The 25000-nt window shown below is 47.1% G+C and overlaps 1 protein-coding gene across 1 annotated transcript in view; it reads right to left on the bottom strand.

Moving 5' to 3' along the window:
* ush2a (Usher syndrome 2A (autosomal recessive, mild)) overlaps positions 1 to 23551 on the bottom strand; it is a 108178-nt gene extending 84627 nt beyond the window's left edge. Inside the window, exons 1-7 of the mRNA XM_042709800.1 lie at positions 22972 to 23551; positions 21489 to 22159; positions 18653 to 18818; positions 5810 to 5945; positions 4283 to 4346; positions 3391 to 3682; positions 271 to 479 (exon numbers count right to left, since the gene is read on the bottom strand). Coding sequence (XP_042565734.1) covers positions 271 to 479; positions 3391 to 3682; positions 4283 to 4346; positions 5810 to 5945; positions 18653 to 18818; positions 21489 to 22027 — 1406 coding nt within the window. The 5' untranslated portion in view covers positions 22028 to 22159; positions 22972 to 23551. The remainder of the gene's footprint in view (positions 1 to 270; positions 480 to 3390; positions 3683 to 4282; positions 4347 to 5809; positions 5946 to 18652; positions 18819 to 21488; positions 22160 to 22971) is intronic.
* Between the last annotated feature and the right edge of the window lie 1449 nt (positions 23552 to 25000).

The following is a 25000-nucleotide window of genomic DNA, read 5'->3' as shown; positions in this document are numbered from 1 at the left end:
GAGCGGGCCGCTGTGTGCTTCAAGAAGGAGGACAAGGAGGAAGAGCTGGAGGAGGAGAGGAAGAGGAGGAGAGGAAGAGGGGGAGAGGAGGAGAAGATAGGGGGGAGGGGGAGGTAGAGGAGGAGAAGTAGAGGAGGAGAGAAAGGGGGGAGAGGAGGAGAAGATAGGGGGGAGGGGGAGGTAGAGGAGGAGAGGAAGAGGAGGACAGAAAGAGGGGAGAGGAGGAGAGGAAGAGGAGGGGGAAGGGGAGCGTCCATGAGCGGGGACAACCTGGGAAACTGGAGGCAGTTGACAGAGTCTGGGCGCTCCAGCGCTCCGTTATCCCCCAGTCCGAAGACGCTGCAGTTCTTGGCCAGGTACTGCCAGTCCCTCCAGCGCCCGCCGGCGGCAGCGCCCGCGCCAGCGCCCGCGCCAGCCCTCCGCTGGATCCGCACCGCTTCAGGCTGCGGGCTCAGGAACTGCAGAATAACGTAGAAAACCTGCAGCACGGGTAAAAAAAAAGAGAAAAGGAGAGAAGCATGGAAATCAACAGAGAGGAGGAGGACGGGCGCCCAGAGATATGCATGAAATACTAAACAGCAATGGATTATCTATTATCTCCACAGCAACAGTCAACGCCACCGCTGACTTCTCAAGCGCATTTTCTGCTGTGAGGAACAGCTTGAAGCCTGCAACCTCTTTTTGCTCTCCTCTCTCCTCCCCTCCTCCCCCCTCCCCTCCCCTCCCCTCCCCTCCCCTCCGCTTCCCTTCTCTTCTCTTCCCATCTCTCCTCTTCTCTCCCGCCTTGCTTTCTGTATCTAATTCTGAGGGGGTTTGTTAAAAACTGGTCACCGCTTTGACTAAGTGGACACTTCACAGGCGCCAGGCGTGCTGTGTGCTGTTTTATCTGTCCAATTGAAGTGTGTTGAGAGAGAAGCTACGGTCTAAGCACTGCCTGAAATCCATCGCTCCCTTTTCAGCTGGACCTCTTTCTGCTCCGGCTAAGCCGCACCAGAGAGAGAGAGAGAGAGAGAGAGAGAGAGGGAGTCAGAGAGAGAGAGAGAGGGAGAGAGACAGGGACAGAGAGGGAGCGAGAGGGAGAGAGGGAGAGAGAGAGAGAGAGCGAGAGAGACAGTGAGGGAGCGAGAGAGAGAGAGGCTTCAGAAGTTGCAAACACTAAAACTTTGTGTCTGCTTAGCTGTGCTTAAGCTGCGAGCGAAAAGGAGAGCCAGTGGCCGGTCTCTGACAGTGCGGGGGAAAAGTCCGACGTGCTGCACGGGCGTCCAGCAGGCCAAGAGCTCCAGAAAAGAGGCCTCTTACGGCTCTTAAGGCTCAGCGTCTCCAGAACAAGACAACATAACAAGAAAAGAAAAGAAAAAAAAAACAAGGAGGCCCAAAATGTTCTGCCCATGCTATGGTAATCTTCATTGTGTTTCAGACGGATACCATTCAGCTGTTAGAAGAAGATTAGAGCCGGCTGCCACGGCACTGCTCACTGTACCTATGGAAATAAACACGGTGTGACACAGGCTTCTGACCTGACTCTACTGGTAAAGGGAAATCCCTTATTCTTGCCCTCAGGAGTGCACACCTCAGGGGAATTAAACTGGTATATAGGCACGATTTATAAAGTTATCACATTAACACATAAAACTGAAAAAAAAAGACTAAAATAGATAAAAGTATGCATCAGAAATAAACTGAGAGGATTAGCTTCTAAAAGCTGCCACCATCTTGGTTCAAAAATAGCGTGTGAATCAACACACTGACGCAATGCTGAGTACTGTATCCGTCTCTCTCTCTCTCTCTCTCTGCCTTGAGGACACATGCATGACTCAGGCCAGGCCTGTGAGCTCTGTACTGTCTCCCCCACACACACACACACACACACACACACACACACACACACACACACACACACCACACACACACGCTCCTCCACGGCTATCCTGCTCAAGCAAATCCTGACAGCTAGCGCGGAGCAGCACAGCATGGCGCGGCGGACTTGAACCAGAAGCTTGTCCACAGCGGGGGGGTGTGTGTGTGTGTGTGTGTGTGTGTGTGTGTGTGTGTGTGTGTGGGGGGGGGGGGGGGGGGTGGGCAGAGAAGAGAAGCTCAGACTACTGGGCTCAGCTCTGCCAAGGAAGCCCAGTTATGGAGGAGAGACAATCAGCATGTCAATGCACCAAAGCTTTTGTTCCTCCTCACTCCATGCGACGTGTTTGATCTGAAAGTGCGCTTGTTGCCGTTGTGTTACATCAGTGGTTATATATGTGCTTTGGGATGAGCGGGGCTTTAAGTGGAACATGGGGAAAATCTACACTGGTTCTGAATCAAAGGGAAAACGACACACTACGGGAGAGCCAACATGGAGGCCGACGTTTGGAGTGATAACACAGCTGCTTCTCAAAACACTAGCTTTAGGAACTTCCTGATCACACGATCATAAAACATTTAATCAATAAAACACACGTCAAAAGGACAGATTGGTTGGGCCAGCCAAATAGGTCCCACAATATAGATGTCCTCTTTTAGCAGAGTTTTTTTTAAAGTGACTTACAGTGTAATGCAGATATACATATATTTTTGCACCAGAATGTGTGCCTTCTGGGTATCGAACCAATGACCTTGCAGTTGTTAGCTCCTTGCCCTATCAGTTGGCCTACAGAAGCAACAGTCTTGCCTGGTACTTTAGGGTTTTGGAGCCATGACCTCAGTCTGTGTTCATACATAACGTATTTTTGAAGTTGTCAGCGTCTGTCTTACATAGTATTCCTATGGAATAGAACCAGTGGTTTAGCGCAGCCTTAGCCTGCTAACTACATGGCACACCCTCTGTTCTAGAGTCTTACCTGGCACCTAGCACTGTTCTGGAACCTTACCCGGTACTGTTCTGGAACCTTCCCTGGCACTGTTCTGGAACCTTACCCGGTACTGTTCTGGAACCTTACCTGGCACTGTTCTGGAACCTTACCCGGTAATGTTCTAGAACCTTACCCGGTACTGTTCTGGAATCTTACATGGCACTGTTCTGGAACCTTACCCGGTACTGTTCTGGAGTCTTACATGGCACTGTTCTGGAACCTTACCCGGTACTGTTCTGGAGTCTTACATGGCACTGTTCTGGAACCTTACCCGGTACTGTTCTAGAACCTTACCCGGCACTGTTCTGGAACCTTACCCGGTACTGTTCTGGAACCTTACCCGGTACTGTTCTGGAATCTTACATGGCACTGTTCTGGAACCTTACCCGGTACTGTTCTAGAACCTTACCCGGTACTGTTCTGGAATCTTACATGGCACTGTTCTGGAACCTTACCCGGTCCTGTTCTAGAACCTTACCCGGTACTGTTCTGGAGTCTTACATGGCACTGTTCTGGAACCTTACCTGGCACTGTTCTGGAGTCTTACCTGGTACTGTCCGTTCTCCAGGTCAAAGGTGAGTGTGACGCCCTGGTCCATCTGCTCGGCGCTGGTGAAGACATGTGAGATCCAGGAGGTGCCGATGTCGTTGTCATTGATGTAGCTGAGCGGGTGGGCGTCCAGGTTGAGGCGCAGCACACGGTTGGTGGTGGTGTCCTCCTCGCCATTGGGGATGCAGTACCTCTCCACTAGGGGGTGCACTCTCGGGTGGCTGGGCGGACAGCGACACTCAGGCTGCGTGTGGAGGTGCAGGAGCCGCCCAGACACCTCCATGATCTCCCTGAGAAACACACACACACACACACACACACACACACACACACACACACACACACACACACACACACACACACACACACCGAGGTCATCAACACAGCACACACACACACACACACACCACAAAACACCAACATCATCAATACCTCAGACCACGGACACGAGGTTCATCATCTAATTTCTGTTTTTCGGATTATTAGATTGACATTTACCTGTTTCCATGTAAAACACTCATTGGAAACAATCAATCGAATCATTTTATAGAAAGGGAATCCTCAGTACTGCCAGCTCCACGGTATAGTTTAACTGCAGAGACCCAATCTAGATGGCGTCAGGCTGCTGTCGTCTGCCATGGGTTCTTGGCTTCACAATCAAACAAAGATGGCACTCAATACAAGGCAGCCAATAAACACACACAATAGGGGAACACTGACCACCTGACCATTGATTTTAATGAGAAAATACTGGCTATACGGTTTGGTGCCACGGCCGTATAGCGCGCCTTGTGTTTGTGTTGTCTAGGCGATAACGACAGGTCTGTGTTTAGCTGTGATGCTGAGGGGTTATTGTGCTGAGGCGCCCTGCCCCAGACCATTCCACTGACCTGTTGGTGAGCGTGAGGGGATAAAATCTGAAATCCTGCATCCTTCCAATGAATTGATTTGACCCTGGTAAAAAAAAAGAAATGTCAATGGCGTCTATTGAAGACAGTTTGCACAATCCATAGCGAGCACTGGATTACCTTATCTGTGTCTTTTGACGTTGGCTAAAGAGACACACACTGAGCGAAGGGGGGTATCCGTTACACTTATTTACAGTTCCCTGTCACCAATAATCCTGCTCAATGGCTATGCCGCATGGCGCCTCCCCTCCAGACGTGATGGCCCATGAAGACATCCAGATAAGGCTCTCTCCCCTCGTAGAATTATAATCAGCTGCTGCAGGTTTTAATGAAAGCCCCGGCGTGAGGCTTTACAGACCCAGCTGCACGCTGGCCGCTGAGAGATTCCCGAGATGGGCATTTCTGTCAGTCTATATTATTATTATACGTGGAGGGCTCGATTACATTCTCTCTCTGTGATCTGGCCCTCTCCCTGTGAAATTAACTCCCCATTTGAAAAGGTAAACTAGGGAGAGTCTCGCCTCGCCAGAGAAGTTTCCTTTCCCTTTGTGTGGTTTTTCCTAGTTGGCTTTTTTGTTGTTTTTTGGTTACACGTAAAAAGCAGAACATCCCCCGGCTCCAGGCTTTAGATGATGGGCACTCCTGTGAGTGCCAATGTGATTATGACAACCAACAGCACGCTTCACGTTGCAGCGATTCGCTGGGGGTCTTTATTTCTTTATGCACCCAGGCGGCTTCAGCGCTGTTCTGAAGAGCCGTGTTGGAAACGACATTCGGCACAGCAAAAGGCACTTTCTGAGATTGTCAACCGGGGGCTCAGTAGCAGAATAGAGGGGGATACATAACATGCATTACCCACCATCAGCTGACAGCAAATGAAATGAAATGAAATTAAAGCATTAAACCCTAAGCCAGACAAGGCCAATCACACACCAAGAGTCTGATCAGACTAAACCTACTGTGTGAATCAGGTGCTCTGGGAATCAGGGTAGAATGGGTAACTACGGAAACTACCACTTGTTCTAGGATTCTGAAAAAAAAAAAAAAGCATTCTAAAAAAAAATTCAGACACTTCGCATTGTGTTCCTGTCCTGTCATATCCATGCTGACGTACACAGGAAGTTCATTTGAACGCGTGTCTGTCTTTCAGTCTTATGTAAATCCCGTCTCGTTTCATTTATGAGCAGATTAGTTGGGGGCCATATGGTCACCTTTGACCCAGATGAATTCCTCCACAGATTAATGTCTGGCTTTCGCATATTTCTGTGATGAAAGCTCTTCCGATTACCATAAACTTTACCAATTATTATCAGATTCATGCTCTCAGTGGAGGCACGTGGCCGTGGATGAGTGAAACCAGGTCCTGCTTTGGGGGGAATGAATGTGGTTCAAAATGTGATATCAAAAGCAAAGAAAAAAAAAAAAAACAAGCACAATAGTTAAAAAAAAAAAACCTGCACACTGCACAATATTTGACAAGGAATGGATTTTGACGTGACGAAGAGTTACCATTTGAGCTCTGGCCAATCCACACGGCACTGTCAGTTGTGATGTCCGTGAGTGGGCCGTGCAGAGAATGTGTGTCAAAGGCTGTGTTGTCCTCCTCCAGGCCGTTCAAGAAGAGGCTGACACTCGCCCCGTACACCTGCGGGCACAGCACAAGCTACTGTCCTGTCAAACAGTATGTGTCATGGCACGCATCGTTAGAGGGTACACTACACACGCGCGCGCACACACACACACACACAGACACACACACACACACACACACGAGCACGGGTACTTCCACTGTCTCACTCCCACTCCCGCAGTGCAAGTGCACTGTCTGCCATTTTAAAAATAACAATCAAATGTAACTTATCCCCGGGATAATCTTTCAGCTCATTTCCTGCCCTCAAACACCCTCTGGCAACATTTCAATTATACACCGGCTTCCTGTTGACCAAAACGCCTGCAACAAATGATGAATATTGGATTCAAAACCCACACATCAGAAGGAAAATGAACACACACACACACACACACACACACACACACCACAAGCCTCCCTAAATAAAAATTCAGTGAGCTTTTCCCTCGTCTGCCGAATGTTTGCCACTTCTCCCAGATAAAAAAAAAAAAATCCCCACATTTGTACGTTCTGTCGCGGCCTGCCTTTTCAAAAAAAGTTGAAAAAGGTGCATGGAAATAAGACTAGCTCGGCTAAAAGAGAGAGAGGGAGAGAAAGAGAGAGGAGGGGGGGGGGCGGGGGGGGGAGAAATCCTTTAGGATGAAGGCAACAGTAGACAACTGTCTGCCTGGCTCTGGCTGCCTGGAGGATACTTAGGGTGCAGACTTTCATGACGGCTGATTGAAGAGAGGAGTGGAGACCAGTGCAGAATCCCAGCACCAGTCAATGACTTGCTGCAGGAGATCTGAGGCAGTGTCAGGATGATGTAAATGAATTCTGAAGTGCTTCATCCCATTTAGCCGCCTCACACCCTTTGAACTGGCTCCTCCGCTCCCATTGTTGGGGTTTTTTTTGGGGCGGGGGGGGCGGGGCGGGGGGGGGGAGATATTTTTTTTTATTCCTTCGCTGCCATTTTCAGTCACTGTTGCTTGCACGAATGCTTTATGACAGTATTTATTTTACCCTTTCTGAGTCAGGGTATATATATACATACATACATATGTGTGTATGTGTGTGTGCGTGTGTGTGTGTGTGTGTGTGTGTGTGTCCCTGGCCTTACTGCAGTATTGTTGGCTGGGCCGAAGTAGAGTGAAGCACATGAGTAATGCACTCAAAAATCAACAGACGGCTGCACTGGTAATGTCTGTTGGACCAAACGGAGGGTGAGGGAGAGGCTGAGGGAGAGAGAGAGAGAGAGAGAGAGAGAGAGGCTCAGGGAGAGAGAGGGAGAGAGAGAGAGGTAAAGGGAGAGAGAGGCTGAGGGATTTTCCAAGAGCACTTCAAGTCTCTGCAAATGGCTGCCTCTCGCCTGAAGAGAGGCAGAAAACTCCGCGCACAATAGTCTCTTGAGCCTTCAAATCATTCATTTCCAGGCCGTTTGAAATGGATGTCTATACTGACATTGTCTGCATCTGAATGTCAAATAGCTTGGCGGATGAAATGAGACTCCATTAAAAAGAATAAAGTTGTGAATATGGCCAAAACGGTGACACTTTTCCAGAGTTATTTAAATGTCTTGAAGAAGATCTGAATAGCATGGAGCAGCGAACTGCCTTCAGTCAACCAGACCTTCTGAAACATACAATTATATTCTCTAGTGGTTTATTATTTTGCCTAAGAATAATCAGAATATACTGCAATATATACTGTATATATATATATACACAGTGTCCAATTATTGTCACCCTTCAGTAAAATTGAGCAAAATGAGCAAAACGTCTTTATTGTTTATCCTCATGATCTTTCATTCAAAATATGCCACCATTCTTCACAGTGGGTTTGAGGTGCTTTTCTGTATGGCTATCTTTCTGTCTACGCCAAACCCACCTTTGATGTTTGTTGCCAAAAGGCTCTGTTTTGGTCCCATCTGACCATATAACCCAGTACCATTGAAAGTCACAGTTACATTTCGGCAAACTGTAGGCGCTTTAGTTTGTTGTTGATTGACAGCAGAGGCTTTTTTCTGGCAACCCTCCCAAACAACTTGTGGTGATGTAGGTGGCGTCTGATGGTAGTTTTGGAGACGTTCTGACCCCAAGACTCAACCAACCTCTGCAATTCTCCAGCTGTGATCCTTGGAGATTATTTTGCCAGTCAAACCATCCTCCTCACGGTGCGTGGGGTCAATGTACACACACGTCCTCTTCCAGGCTGATTCTTAACATCTCCTGTCACTTTAAACTTCCTAATTATTGCCATGATAGTGGAAATGGGTATTTTCTTATGTCCTTTTCCTGATTTGTGCAGCTCAACAACTTTTCGTCACACATCGTCACAGTGTTCTTGGGTCTTTCCCATAGTGATGAATGACTAAGGTAATTTGGCCTGTGTCACCTCATATTTATACCCCAGTGAAACAGGAAGTCATGGTTGACCACTTAAGAGTTCCTAATCAAACAGGTGAACTTAAAAATGTAAAACATGACTGGAAGTATAATTCAATTATATTTTAACTAAAAGATTGTCTAGGTGTGCCAATAATTGTGACACACATGTTATGGAGAAAAATATTTATTTAATGTCAATATGTGAATATTTTGAGTGAAAGACCAAGAGGATAAACAGCAAAGACATTTTTTCAAAGCCTGTTTTGCTCATATTCACTAAGGGTGCCAATAATTCTGGAGGGCACTGTATGTATATATATATATATATATAAGTAATAATACTTAATAGGGTTTCTGAGGACTCAAAGCAATGCAGTGGAATCCCATCATTCTTCCCCAAAACATATTTCCCCCTCCATATTTACATTTATGAAAACCCGAGGCTGACTGACTCCTGACAGTCCCTTAGACGTAAAGTCACACATGCCCATTTCCTCTCCTCACGGAGCCGCCTCGTGACACGGGGCACAGATGCTCCCGATAGAGGTGCAGGAGGAGGATATCAGCTGACAGGAATGTGAGGCTCGGGTATGAAAGCACATAAGTCAGTCATAAGACCAGATTAATAACTAGCTGTACTTTAGTCACGTCGTAATCAGAGAGTGCTGACATATTAAACGCTCTCAGCTTTCAAAATGAAGACAGACAGACTAAAAAAAAAAAAAAAAAAAAAAACATAGCTGACCTGCATAAAGAAATTGACAAAGCACAATGCTGTGGGGGGGGGGGGGGGGGGGGGATGTTTATAGGGCCTTGGGCACTGACATGTAGTCAGGTGCAAGGCTTTTGGCCAGCGTCCTGGTGATAAACGCTGAAGTAAAGGCACAACCTATAGGTCTCTACCCATAGGGAACAGCACTAAATGCATTCACTGGAAGAAGTTGGCCTTTCATACTTTTGCGGCCGTAGTGGCTTGACCTTTCGCTATCGGGTGGGCGCTGATCGAATCAGCTGCGCAGACACACAGCCCCTTTGTGACACGGCTTGTCGCTACACAGCCTCCTCCTCCTCTTTGCCACTTTTGTCTCCTCTCATTCACGGCAATAAGTGGACCGCATCGCGGCTGAATGGGGGTCGTCGGCGCGACTCTGGCACCCCCCCACATCAGCATACTACCTTTCCCACGACTTTAACCTCGCGCAGCCCCTATCTGAAGGCAGAAACCCAATCACCTGACATTAAAAGAGAGAAATTCCATCTAGCGCCCGAAGAGGCAAGGGAGAAAAAAAAAAAACCTGTTGAACCTGCACTCAATGGTAATGCCCCTCGTCTGGGTTGGATTAAAACAAACTGCTCCTGTACCCCTGCTGGCGTAGTTTTAGCACTTTGGCTCGGGCAGTGTTACCCAAAGTTCATTGCCTTCCGCAGGAGTTCACTGGCGGGGGAAGAAACATAACTTCTCCTGGTAGTCCATTCCTTTTTATTGTTATTTCCTCGCATGAAAAAGCATACTGCAAAATGATCCTCCGAGACAGGGTGAATAGGGTGTGAAAACAGAGCAACAACCAGCCCCCACAAGAGGACTTCACGCACCTGATTACAGCCTGCACACACACACACAGACACAGACACAGACACACACACACACGTACTTGATTAGTTGTCTCAGATAACACACACACTCTCACACAAACACACACACACACACACACACACACACACACACACAGACACACACACACACACACACGTACTTGATTAGTTGTCTCAGATAACACACACACACACACACAAACACACGCACTCTCACACAATAGGTTCCCTTTTAGCACCAAACAATGCTAGCCTGCTTGTATTGACCCCGGCACATAACAAGGGCACACACTAAAACCTGACCCCCCCTCCCCTCTCCCCTCTCCCCTCTCCCCTCTCCCCCCCGCCCAACACCCCCACCCCCACCCCCCCCAGGCCAGGACTGCCTACTCTGAGTGACAAACCACACCATGATAAAACACTTTCCATTTCAGGGTTAGAGAAGCTGTCAAAGGCCCTAGAAATATTCCTCTAAGGATGAGGGTATCAGGCAAAGCAATCCCCCTTCATTTTAACAGAGGGCCTGATACCTGCCGGAGCAGGGGCCCGTCTATCGGCCCCGGCTACACACACACGCACACACACACACACACACATACTCACACTCACACACACACATTGGATGTATTATTTATGGCTCAAGCTCAGGGCCTGCAAAGACTGACTCTTATCATTTAAATGAAGCAAAAATGTTTTCCTATTTGTAATTTGTTACATTATCACATGTGTTGTAATACACTGGGGCCAATCCCTGTGACATGTGAAATATAACTGTCTAGGAGAAGGAGAGGAGGAGGGGGGAGAAAAGGGGCGCTTGTTGGTTTGGTATTGATGCTGCAGAGGAGACGAGGGCCTAGGCTGAGGCTGCTTTTCTCTCTCTCTCTCTCTCTTTCTTTCTTCATCCCTCTCTCTCTTTCTCTCTCGCTCTCCCCCTCTCTCTCTGTCTCGCCGTCCCCCGGCGTAGCACGACGAGCCTGATGAACGGCCGATTTTTCCTTTATCACATTAACACAGCCATGAGGGAAACACATTTGTTCTACTCAAATACACTAAAGATACAATTACCAATCTAACATATACATGTTTTATATCAGCGCCCCGATTTCTGCCGCTGCGAGCGGGGCGGCTATATATTAGCACTAGCATGACAGTTTATTTAAGAAAAGAAAATTGTCTGTGCACGGAGCGACGAAGCTGGAAATACATAAGCCTGGGTGTCAGCGGTTTAATAAAGGCGATAACTCTTTGCAGACTTTTCTTTAAGCAGGAGGCAGGAGGCATATCCACTGCTCTTCCTCTCCCTTCTCTCTCTTCCTCTTCTCCTGATGACGGAGAGGAACTGAAATCATTTTTTCGCTAACAAGGTATGATGCTCCGAGCTGCGTCGCGAGTCCATATCATTTCTTTTATTTTTTTCTTTCTTCATTTTCCTTCTCTTTTTCTCGCTCCCAAGCCCCTCAGCACTGGGTGGGCAGTGGGCAGTATTAGTGAAAAATGTTGGCCCCTCATTAAATCGAGTACCTTCCCCATAACAATTTCAAGGTCCCACGCTAGCCAGCTGAGTGCCCCTCCGATGATTAAAACATTGCGCGAAAATTTACAAGTGCAAAACGTCCTAATGGATTTAATTGTCATGGATGCTATTAATCAAGTGCGGGTGGCGGTGGTGAGGGTTAAAAAGAGCACCCACCCGTCCAACTGCTGAACGAGATGACCGTTACTCTATTTAAAAAGCTTCCTGTAACCCCCTCCGCCCCTCTCGCTTGAAGCCAATCACCTCCCTATATCTCCGGCTATAAAAGAGCAACACTACGTCAGTGTCTATATCGCCGAGGAATCCCATTGGACGGACCTGTCTCTAAGGATCGAGGCAGTGTTGCGGAGGCAGCAGGGAGGTTCCGAGTGGGAACGAGGGGGCCCGTGCTTTGAGGCCTGCCCGGAGACGCACGCGCGCGGGGCGGGGGGGGGGGGGGGGGGGGGGGGGGGGGGGGGTAATAGAACCATAAGAGAAGCAACACTAAAAGGAACACCATGGAGAGTTTTTGAAAATGAGATGAAAGATAAGAAGGAGTAATTTATGAGATCTAATATTTATGTTGATCAACACATCTTTTGGGACTGCTCTTGTATAATTTCTTAAATAACATAATGAGTGATTTGTCGTCAAATGAAACAGCCTCAACAAGCTGAAACGTTAATGCACAACAAAAACTGAATTTACGTTGCTTTCATCTAACGGTGTCATATTTCATGGACCATTTCCACCAAAAATGCACAGCCTAATTGATGCAACACACTGTAAATCTAGTATTTACTCTTGATGAATGGCTGTTTATTCTAAATCTCGTCTGAAATGTGTGCTCGCACACGTCTGAAATGTGCACTTCACCACCTTTATTTATGCACTGGCCCGTGAGTGCAATCCGCACGACTTTGCTGTTCACTCCACCAATTGCAGATGTAGGGGCAAAGATCCACGCCGTGCTCATCCATCTCACGACAGGCCCTCGTGCTGAGGACAGGATGACGTACTACAGACTTCAACCCGCCCCCCCCCCCCCCCCCCTTCACAACCCCCCCATGTCCGCCCCCTTTTGCGCCTTTCACCAGCAATAAACACATGCTAACCAGGCGGAAGGACGGCGCGCGCGGCTAAACAGAAGCGACACAATCAGCTTCGCCACATCTGCACAGCTCAACCCCTGCAGCTATGACAGATTAGCCGGGCTTGCTTTGGCTGCACAACGCATTTGATATGTCTGATCAGCGCTGGTGATTTCCAGATCACTCTTCGCCAGCGCACTACGCGCCTCCCAGCCATGCAGGCCAGTCTGTCACCATTACTCAATGCTCGACAGAGAGACATAATTTACGGGCGAAATTCCTCATATCAAGTTATGGCCATTACCAGTTTCCAGGGCCTCTCCGCCACTCCGCGTTTGCCGGCCGTGATTTATGTCCGAGAGAGCTGATTTTCTTTGACTTTAATTTGAAGAAACACTTTTGGAGAAACTTGCCAAGGAAGCCCCATCTCCTCGTGGGACGTTTAATTCTACCTGACATTGATGTGCTGAAACACACAATAAAGGCTTCGACAGTCCAGATTAAATGCCGCACAGTAGTTCATCATTAATCCCGCACTTCCCTCTCGTGTGTGAGTGTGTCTCTGCGTGTGGGTGAAATGAACAAGTGGGATTTTAAAAAGCCTCTCACTACCATGAGGGAGCAAAAAAAAAAAACACTTCAGTGGCCTGCTTGAACCCTGAATAGCCTATGGATAATTTCCCCCTAAAAAAGAAATACAGCTTTGAAGCACATCCTTGCCTCATCGCCTACAGCTGTTTATATTTCTAAGTGCCGCTATTTAAAAAAAAAAAAAAAAAAAAACTTTTATTTCACAAAGAATCTTCAGAGTCGTTTTTTTCTTCTTCTTTTTTTTACATTTTTGAGAATCATTGATATGTTAAAAAGGCCTCGAGCTGCCTGTGCCCATCAACAACCCCTCAGCTTACATTCAAATCCAGTTGGCACTTGATTTCTACCCATCCATCAGCTCCTCCTTTGGTGAGCAGCAGGCTGGCATAAAGGGTGGGCACTCTCCTTGCCTCGACTCACCTTGCTTCACCTTCATTTATGGTGCCAATCAGTCTCCATCACCCCTGGTGCCACGCGCGGCCTCGGAAAAGGTTACCTGAGCGACTGCCAGCTTCCTGGGCAGACTGACTGATACCGGCTGAAAATGTTCTAACACCATATTTATATTACAGGGTATCTACAGGACACTGCCAGGGGCCGCGGATTGCCGCAGACTACGGCAGGGTGCGGCTCAGTTGTGGCCCACATCCGGCCCAGCGTCTGCTGGCATCTGGGGAGTACGTCACGGAGGCCAAGGGCAAGAGTCCAGACCATCAAGACAGTCTACTTGAAACAAGTCGGAAAGCAGGCCTTTAACTTTGAACCTTAAATACAAAGCATGTGCGCATACTGGGATACATTAAAGGTGCGGTCCATGATTTCTGGTGAGAGGGTGTTGACATTTGAGCTTAATTACACGCCTCTCTTCCATGCGCCTGTGGATTGGCTGCCATCGTGTATGGCTCGGCCCAAGCCACTATGTGGGTTTCAGACTCACAGAGCCAGGACTGTGGACACCCAACACTGGAGGTGTTTTTTTTTGCGGATTGCTCCTTTAATTCCCCCATCCTACGAAACAGCAGCTGAATGTGGAGCGTGTGTGTGTGTGTGTGTGTGTGTGTGTGTGTGTGTGTGTGTGTGTGTGAATGATGGGAGCATGACCCTCTCTATTCCAGAATGTGTGAATGTGGAGCGGTCCTGGACCCAGAACAGGACCCGATCCGTTTTTCGGCGTTTCTGCGTCTCTCTGGCCTGCAGCTGGCTGAGGCTTCCATCGCTCGTTGCGTCTAGAGCCATGAATGTGTGTGTGTGTGTGTGTGTGTGTGTATGTGTGTGTGTGTGTGTGTGTGTGAATGATGGGAGCATGACCCTCTCTCTTCCAGAGCGCTCACATATGAGCCTGTCTATTAGCGCGCCAGACCTCGACGCAGCCCCGGCCAGCCCAGGCCTCCTCCAGACACCATTCTCATTTGGCTCCGGGGTGCCGGGGCCACCGGGCTCGCTGGCCTAGTTTTCACTGGGCGAGAGGGGTGGGGGTGTGTGAGTGTGTGTGAGTGGGGGCGGGAGTTCAGAGGAGGTGATGAGGCATGTGCACATTCGGGTTAAGGGCTCGAGACTCCGCGAATCATAGCCAAAACAAATGTCCCCGGAGAACAAGAGAGAGAGAGAGAGAGAGGGAGAGAGAGGGAAAGAGAGAGAGAGAGAGAGAGAGGGAGAGAGAGAGAGAGGGAAAGACAGAGAGAGGCTTGGCTTCTGCGCGACTTGGTGGGATCAAACTGCTGGGGCCAGTGCCTAGACCCCTCATGGAAGCGCTAATTGTGCGTGAAAATTTTCATTAACTTGTGGTTTGTGGTGATTCTCTGAAGTTGAGGCAGCCAAAGACAACGTACAGTATCTGCTGCCAAAAGAGCCGGACTGCATTGTCCCAAAGCCTTTGAGTTGAGTGCATACCAGGCGCTGCAAATGTAGATGTACAAAAGAAAAAGGGATCCTTTTAAATGCATTCTCTTTGGAGTCGACTGACTCTAAAGCGTGTACTTTGTACCTCAGAAAACTACCTGAAGAGCACAAGAATATGCCCTCCTTAGAGGGAGAATCTAATGTAATGTGCTTTTTCTTGTCAGATTATTTAATGTTCACCCCCAGAGGCTCCGTGTCGAACACGCCTCTGCATTGAACAGACAATCCACGCTTTCAACATGCATAGCGCAAGCATGTTTTTGTACACGGCAAACGAAACACGAGCTCTGAAAGCGAGAGTAGGCGAAACAGGGGCCGCCGCGTGTAACAGATACGCGGCCATTGGACAAGACACTCCTGAGGTAATGTAGACTTCAATACGAGGAAACCCTGTAACATCAAAAGAATCAAAAACCTCTCGACTTGAAAAGAAGAGAGGGGAATTTTAAAGATTTATTACAAGGGGTAAAATTTTGTCATGACAAGTAAATGACTCCTTCCTGACATGTATTGATATGATAATGCCCATTCCTTAAAGCTGGCAGAGAGAGAGGCCTGGTGGTGGGCCCCTGGGGGCGATCCGTCACCGGTGCTCCTTAACATTTACATTTCTAGCTTTGCCTCCACGGCTCGCTTGTATGAACAGGGACCTGCCACAACTCGTCAGCGTTTTCTTTCCACGGGAGCAGAGCCTTGAATGACGGAAAAAACGAACAGAGAATGAAAGAGAGAGAGAGAATAAGAGAGAGAGAGAGGAAAGAGGAAAAGGAGGCGAGGCTCTTCTTCCCCTCTCAAGTCCCACGCCGCTCTCAACTGGCTTGATCTCAATTATAGCTGGTCTCCACAGACAGACAAATGACCAAACAATAAGCCGAGCTACCAACATTCTGGAGGTGCCTACCGTCAGTTCTCATTGGCGTCCCAGCAGCCAGGCTTGAAAGGGATATCATTCTCCTCGATTATGTTTTCTGCTGGCTGCTTCTTTCAGGGGCGTTATTGTAATGACAATAGACAGGCACCTACAGATCAGGCCTTCTCTTTGCCTTGGCTCTCCCATCCCAGGGGTCCGTCTAAACACTGTAATGTTCTATTCCTTTTGACTAGGTTTCTTTTCTCATCATTTAGTCTCCTGGATGCTACGGGCTAAAGAGGGGGGAGAGACTGAAATTGAACTCGGAGAGACAATTGCTTGTCAGCAGGCTCAATTATTTCACCGCTTGATTCTGACAAAACTGTTGCAGTGTTCAAACAGGGAGCTTTAGTGAGAGAGAGAAAAAAACAAACTAGTATTTTGCAGATTGTTTTATACAGAATTGCAGTTTGAAGTATCCTGTTTAAGCATCTTACATTAGATGATGATTCGCTCTGTATTTTTGATTTAGTGGGCATTATTTTTGTGAGATGTCTGTGTCAGTAACATCCCCGAGTTAAGATGGATTTAAATGAAAGCCCTCCGTTCTGTTTTATTTCAGGTGAAAGGCTGAGTGTCTTCAGAGACATGACGCACGTCACACACACACACACACACATCCCCGACAAATTCACTTCTAGACTCACCACTTACCAACGCAAATATATTCTGCAGTGCCAAACACAATCCTAAGGACTGTTTCGCATTCAAATGAAAATCAACATGATTATGAAGACCAATTCACCCAGTCAAATACAGCAGCTCTAAGGTCTTTAAATACAATGCCTGCAGATGCCCTGGGCAATGAATGTACACGGATCTATGAGGCAGTCCCTTCCTATCCTCAGGTAAGAAACACCAGGAAGGGTTAACGACTGAAAATAGGCTAATTTTGAGGCCGGCATATCGCCAGACAGCCGCAGACGCTCCTAATGGGGAGACAGGGGCAGGGTGGGCCCAGAAGCCTCTCTATGGCTGTCGGAGAGCAGGAGCATATTACCTGTGAATTTGCGGGAAGGATCTCATTATCATGATAATGTTTTCTGCCTCCGAAGTCAACCTGCTATTCATAACCTGAATGATTGCAATTTAAAGCTAGAATAATCACTACTATTGTAAAGATAATGCTCTTCAAAAGGCAGAGCACTCCCGTTGCCTTCAATACCTATGATGGCCGAGTCTATCTAGACTATTTTCTCGATTCATTTTTTCACATTTGGCTTCACAAATGGTCCTTTCCAATAATCATCCACGCGGGGCAGAGCAGGGGTCTAAAAAAATCTTGATTAGCGAGAGAAAAACACTGGCAGCCAGAGAAAAAGAGAGAATAAATAACTATATAAATAATAATAATAATAATAATAATAATGAAAAAAGTATTGCAGCTGATTCTGGAGCGGCTCAAGGCCAGTTCCAGACCAGACACAGGGTCTGCAGTCTGGGTAAAACCTGTTGGTAAACGAAAAGAAAAGAAAGAAAAAAACAAGAAAAATAAAACACACCAATCAATAGTTTCCTCATCCTATCCCTGACCTTTCTGTGTTTGGTGAGAAAATACATTTAAATGAAGGGGCCAGGAAATGAGCTTTGTTAGCGATCCATCGCGGCTAACAGCCTATTCCGCCTGCATAGCCCACACACAATCACTCCATCCCCACAGCACTGCTCAGTCCTACACACACACACACACACACACACACACACACACACACACACACACACACACACACACACACATCACCCCATCCCCACAGCACTGCTCATCGCAGAGGAGGGAGAGAGGAGTGATGGCTACGCACAGAGGGCCAGGTGGGGATCAGTCCTACACACACACACACACACACACACACACACACACACACACACACACACACACACACACACACACACACACACACACACTTCACCCCACCCCTACAGCTGCATGAAGGCAGGTGTTTACCACTGTAATTAGCGCCTTCAATTCATGCATCTTTCCGGATCCGAAATCTGTTGTGACACAAGGTCCAGTGTAAAACCCGCTGTGGGATTCTGGATACAATATTAATATCAATATCAGCAGCAGCAGCAGCAGCAGCAGCCGCCCATGAAGCATGGATGGACATTAGCAGAGCTGGTCGCTAATGGCAGAAGCCTGCGGCTTTTCCGGGGCTCGTCCAAACCACGAGTTTAGTTAACTTGTTCGCCGTTTGCCTGGACACTCACATTTGTGTTTGTATTTTTAAATTTGAACACTAACATACATTTACACATACAGCACACACACACAGATTCTAACACACAGCATAAATGAAGACATACAAAACTAACATCCTCTGTGGTAACTGAGTGACTGAACTCTCACTAACTACCGGAGCATATTTGCTTCTTTGATTCAGGATAGGATTAGGGTTAGTTTTGTTTGTTAACAGTTAGTAGTAACTGTTAGTTTGTTTTGTTTGGTTTTTTGTGTGTTAGCTTTGTTTTGACACTCAACAACAATGATAAAACAGAGCATTTTCCAATCTGAACACTAAATAACACAATACATCCTTCATACACAGAGAAATGTAAGTAAAAACAGAGCTCTCTATACAGAAATATCATTCTCTATAGCACAAGAGAAATGTAAGTAAGAACAGAGCTCTCTATACAGAAATAACATTCTCTATAGTACTCTAAGCAATAACAGACTCTGAGTGACTGAACTATCGCTTAACATCTGACCAAAAACAAAATGTCTGCCGTTACTATGCCAGGGACGGAGTGGGGACGCCTACCTGGAGGGCCACGTGTGTCCACTCGCCCTTATTGATGCGGCCCGTCGTCGTCATGCCCAGGCTGAAGGCCGGAGCGTTGGGAAGACCGTACCGCAGCTCCAGCTTCTCTTCGGAGACCGTGACGCCAAACACCAGCTCCCCCTTTGCCCTCTTCTCTATCAGACTCCTGGACGACGCACGGGGAACAAGGCAGCGACACAGAGAGAGGTTACGGGGAAACACTCTTATTAAAGATACATTATAGACGTATACATTTAACAGACACTTTAATCCAAAGCAATTTACACCATAGTACAGATCTGCATGTGAGTCTATCTGCATGGGGGCTCCCTGGGTATCTATCCCCTGATCTTGGGGTCGTTTGGGCCTTAGCACTTCTTAGCACTTCTTTATTATAGGTATATAAACACCAGCTGGAGGAGGGCAACTGAACAGGTCGGTCATATCCATCCATGTAGCTTTATATATTACAATCAATGAGCAGACCCATGCCAGTCTAGGGCCAGGCCAGGACCACATCAGTGCTACTCTCAGATATGAGCCACATATATATATAACGATAGGTCTCCTTTCAGAAACATGAGTTATGATGACATTAGAAACTGCTGATTTCAACCAGAGGGACGGAGGAGATGACAGGCAGTTGTCCCTCCCTCTTGGAGACGCGCACGTATAGCTAGATTAGTGATTATTTATGATGACCCGACAGGAAAGTCATCATTTCATTTGACATTTATGCTGGCCATATTAGTTTAACATATGTTGGGTGTTTTCCCCTTGCTTCCGCTGCCTCTGTGCTGTAACCCTGTACACTGTCATATTAAACAGCATTGGTGACATTTTATGGGAAACGGAGGCTTTTACGAACACAGGCCAAAAGATGCTATAAATCATGTTATGGCAGCGCTTAACGTTCGCCTGCCCTCAAACTCACACACACACACTCCGAAACGCCGTCTTCCTGCATATTCTAATTGGGCCAAACTTCTCCGGGGACCAAATGTGGCTTTTGGGTTCTACCGCGAGAGGCAAAAGTTTCCAAACTAGAGTCTAAGTGATCCTTTGTATTATCATAACACCGAGAACATGAACTCAAAAGAGTCTAAGTGATCCTTTTTATTATCATAACACCGAGAACATGAACTCAAAAGAGTCTAAGTGATCCTTTTTATTATCATAACACAGAGAACATGAACTCAAAAAAGGGAAGAAATCAGAGTGTGCACTTACTTCCTGTGGCTTCTCATAGTTTTAGAAATAATTCAGGTTATAATGCTTCATGTTGAATTATAATTCAGGTTATAATGCTTCATGTTGAATTGCACAGACACTACAAACTAGTTGTTCAGTCAGCCCACCCTCTCTCTCCGTTTTTCTCTTTCTCCCTTTCTCTCACTCTATCCCCCACTCATTTTCTCCCTCTCCTCCTCTTGTGTCATGTCTCTCCATCTCTAACTCTCTCTCTCACTCATCTCTCTTTGTCTCACTCCATCTCTCTTTGTCTCACTCCATCTCTCTTTGTCTCCTTCTCTCTCTGTAACTCTCTCTCTCTCACTCATCTCTCTTTGTCTCACTCCATCTCTCTTTGTCTCCTTCTCTCTCTGTAACTCTCTCTCTCACTCCATCTCTCTTTGTCTCACTCCATCTCTCTTTGTCTCCTTCTCTCTCTGTAACTCTCTCTCTCACTCCATCTCTCTTTGTCTCACTCCATCTCTCTTTGTCTCCTTCTCTCTCTGTAACTCTCTCTCTCTCTCTCACTCATCTCTCTTTGTCTCACTCCATCTCTCTTTGTCTCCTTCTCTCTCTGTAACTCTCTCTCTCACTCCATCTCTCTTTGTCTCACTCCATCTCTCTTTGTCTCCTTCTCTCTGTGTAATTCTCTCTCTCTCACTCCACCTCTCTCTCTCTCTCTCTCTCTCTCTTTTCATCGTCTGCAGTGGAGATGAAATGTTGAAACAGTTGTTGCTCGTCTGGAGCCTTCCTTTCCCAGTCCTTTCATCCCCTTGCTGACTTTCAACTACATCATTTTCTCCCGCGCGGAAAACAAGGTGGCCTTTGAGCCCGTCGCCTTCGCCTGGACTCGCGAGCGAAAAGCACTCGCGAGCGAAAAGCACACTGGCAATTTGGTTTTCATTGATCTAAACAGGCCACAGCTGCTGGTGCCGGGGTGCAGAACGCCAACAGGGCTGCAAGGTGTTTGTGGGCGCAGGAGCCAAGGCGCTCTTATTAATTTTATATAATCTACAAAGTGTCTACAATCAGTATTTGCTGGTAATACCAGGGAGATCAGTTTTCAAACACGGCCGACATGGAGAGATTCCACCAGGCAGGCGGGACACAAAGGGGTGACTTTTTGCTTTGTGCAGGGGGAGAAAATGACTGCAGAATCAGGCCAAAAAATCTACCTCACAAAGAGTCCTTGGCAAAATGAGTGCGAGTGCTGATCTTGTTGGGTAAAGTGAGCCTGCGAACAGCCTCAAACAGGCCCTATTCCCGCCGTGGAGGCACCTGGGGCCTTGCCTTAGAGTGTCAAAGCAGGATCATATTCAATTGTAGTGTTGAGAGCTATTTCCTGGCAAGGGCCTGTGGTAAAAACCGATCTGACTGAGTGGATGCATTTAAACTCCCAAAGTGTCAGAAACACTTTCAATGCATCTGGCTTTTCTTAAGACACAGAAGGAGACAGCGAGAGAGAGAGACAGAGAAGAGGGAGAGAGACAGGGAGAGGGAGAGAGACAGAGAGAGAGAGAGAGAGAGACAGAGAGAGAGGGAGAGAGACAGGGAGAGAGACAGCGAGGGAGAGAGAGAGAAAGTCCCAGCCAGTTTGGCTACTTACATTTCAGACGACGCCTCTAGTTTCAGCCACACGGTTAAAGTAAGTGAGCTTGCTGGCCCTAAGACTGGCACCGGAGGGGAGGCAAAGCAATCCGAGTGGTTACGGAATATAAGGCTGGTGGCGTCGCCAGGCCCTGCCCCCGGACGCACATCGTGGCCATCTTCAGTGATGCAGGTGCCCAGGTTCCTCGTCAGGAGGCTGGCGTAGCGGGGCGGCGGCGCCGACCGGTAGGGGCACTCCTGGACGCAGAACTGCTGGGCACAGGTCCGAAGGCTCTCCTGGGTCACCGCGGGTTGGCAGAAGGCACTGCGCTCGGGCACGCCACACGTGGACGTTGCCGGGGCGACGCGGACGGGTTTATAGGCCCCGATGTTCTCCAGCCTGGGGAAGAGACCCTGAGGGGCGGCGAGACTGGCGGAGATGTAGAACCCCAGGGCGTACAATAATAACACGGCGCCCGGCCGCCCAAGGGGCCAATACATCCTCACAGGCAGAGGTGCCTCCTGATGTAGCGATCTTAAATAAGTAATGATGCTCATACTGGAGGTGACATTTTTACAGTCCAGGGCCTTGGGTAAGGCAGCACAGCTTAATGGCACAGTGTCAGGATGGAGGCCAACACTTTCACATGATAGCTAGGATTTTGGCCGGCCACAGTCCCGAGGAGATGGCTGCGGGGGAAAAAGGGAGAAAAGTAAAATTGAACATTAAAAAGGGAATCCCAGGAGAGGGAAAAGCTTTAACCTTTCAACTTCTGGCCTAAAGCTTCTAGGGGTCACGTGAATGGAAACAAACTTTAGCATCAGTTTGTTTATTTATGATTAGGTTTTGGTTGATAGAAGGGAAAAATATATATATATTTTACGTTTGCAGCACAGGGTTTGCACTTGATGAATAAAGGCAGGCTTACGCCAAAACTTTTCAATGAAATATCTGCAGAAAACGCATCCATTTATTTATTTTTACCAGCCCATTTGCCCGTGAAGACGGTGCCCAACTTAAATTCAAGGAATAAACAACAAGTTTATGTTTATGATTTGCCTATATTAATCTCCTGCACAGCGCTATCGCAGCTTTAGTATCATGGGGGATATCTTCCCGATAGCGTTCAACCCAGTTTATTTTCAGAATGTATCACCTGAAGGGTGAACCTCAAGTGTATACAAACTAGCCACTGACTACGACAGGAAACTCAGCGCTGCGACTTGTATCAAGTTATGCAATCATGTTTTTAAATGTGGGCAGAGGATATACACGCACTACACACACTGTAGGCTACATGCAACACGTTGTTGTTGTCTTGAGGGAGATAGGCTGCTAGCGCGGTACTCCAGTTTTATCCCACTGCAATGACACGGTTTCATTCCCACGGCATCTCGGTAACGCTGTTATCATCTTAATACAAAATATGTTAATGAAAAGGATTATGCTAAGTTTCTGGAGGTAAAATAACGCAGACAAGAAAGCCATTTTGTTTTCTTACCTTGATGTCTTCATGAGACGCACGGACACTCGGCATTTCTGTAAAGCTGATTATAGTAGTTTGCCATCTGGTTGACGCGCGAGCTGGGAACAAAGTGGGGGGAACTTGTCTGTGCGAGTCAATATGAAAACAATCTCTCAGTTTGACTACTCGTTTATTTCGTGTTCAATACAGCTATTCCAGAACTTGGCAATTTCGAAAAATCCTTTTGTTTTTCTTGTTTGCGCACTGTCGCCTGACGGAGATGACACATATTGTATTACCTCACGTTAGTCTCGCGTCTCGCTCTAACAAGTGGCTCTCCAGGTTCAGGAACGCTACTCGGCGTCGCTAGGCAACGTGGGTCTGGACTGAGTCCACATTCAGGTGCTGGACTACCGGAGAGGAGAAAAGAGGACAAAGGATTGTAAGCGAGAGGTCCGGTGGCTTTGTAGTAAACAATTCATCTAATAAGGAAAAAAACATGTTTATGTTGTTTCTATGTGAATTAGCTGAAAAGACCAGCCCTCTTTGTATAGTTTGAATTATCATGTGAATTAGGTCCATAGGCCCTAATTTGAGTGTTTTCTTCAAAACAGAATCACAGGGTATAAAGGTCTATTCTCTATAGATCTATAGTCTATAGATCTACATAAAGGACTATTCATAGGTCCATATATACTTGTGTGTGTAATAAAACATTTTTTTTAAAAGGCTACTTATTGTTCATTTCTACCAGTAGTAGGCCTACATTATAATTCATTTCATGCTAAAACATTAATGTATAGCCCATGTCAGTTCTGGTTGTTATTTCATTAGATGACAGAAAGCCACTGCGGATGCTTCCAGAATTCAAATAAATTAACTAAAACTAAAAATAATAAACAATAAAAAATGTTGAATGCTTCAGTGGGACGCAGTAATATACATCTGGACATATTTGTGCTTGTTGTTTCATTCTGGGGAGACAGTTTGCACTTGGATGCAGGGTAAGCTTAAGGGTGTCTGACAGTGATACAGTGTTTATGCATTCACATTATGTAAACAAATTAAAAATGGCCTTTATAATTTCAGACAAGTTTGTTATCTACTAATCACATTTGAACAGCTGCAGTTGCTTTGGTGAACAAAGACAGTCAAACCACTTTTTAATTAAGTACACTTAATGACCTTAAGAAGATTAGTGCACTTGCCTAATAATCAATAAACTCCAGCCAACACAGTTCTTCCCCAGCAGCGCAGGAGGCTTTCACTATAAATATACTCTCACAGAAACCCACTCTTTCTGTTTCATCATATTTACTGCTGCTTTACCAAACACCAATGGCTACAGAGCCAGCAGAGGTGGTTATAGGACTAATGGTGCTAGTAGCCATCATGCCATAGACATGGCTACACTGCCAGCGCGTTCACCGCGTGAAAGAGACGAGACAAGCTGTTACTGGATTCAATTTGGTTCTCTATTCAAGCACAGGCATCCACATTGTGTGATGCTGCAGTGAGAGATACCGTTTCACAAAGACATTACAAATCAGAGAGCACTTATTGCGCAGTCCGTGTGCAGAGTCTCTGAGATTAGGCAAAAAAAAAAAGAAGGACGATATGTAAATCATGAGCAGTTTCATCAAGTTCCTGCGACCATTGCACTGAATTAGACATCAGGTTTTGATTTTTTTCCCTCCCCGCATTGATTTTCTAAGCCCCTCAGTCTTGCAGCATCCCCTGCACACCAATGCTGAGGGTGTTGAATTGAAGTCCTGTATTAGCATTATCTACGCCTTTTGTCCACAGAGATAGCATGCAAATCAGGCCGCCGCGCCCGCCGCGCCCGCCGCGCCGCCGCGCCCGCCGCGCCCGCCCCCCGTCTGCTTTGTGCTGGCTCCTCCAGAGATGGACCCTGGCAGTTTAACCCAGCCATGTGCCGGGCCCGGTCCGTTAATTAATGAAGCCCGCCATTAGCGCTGGGGGAATCTGCGCTCTGTTTTTTTCTTCTTCTTCTTCTTCTTCTTCCTCCTTCTTTTTTTTTGTGTGTTTGGATGGCATCTGGGCA

This window comes from Clupea harengus, chromosome 14 (genome assembly GCF_900700415.2).
Source record: "Clupea harengus chromosome 14, Ch_v2.0.2, whole genome shotgun sequence".
Taxonomy (NCBI): Eukaryota; Metazoa; Chordata; class Actinopteri; order Clupeiformes; family Clupeidae; genus Clupea; species Clupea harengus.
The sequence above is the reverse complement of the archived record's forward strand: the minus strand, read 5'-3'. Positions and strand labels throughout refer to the sequence as shown.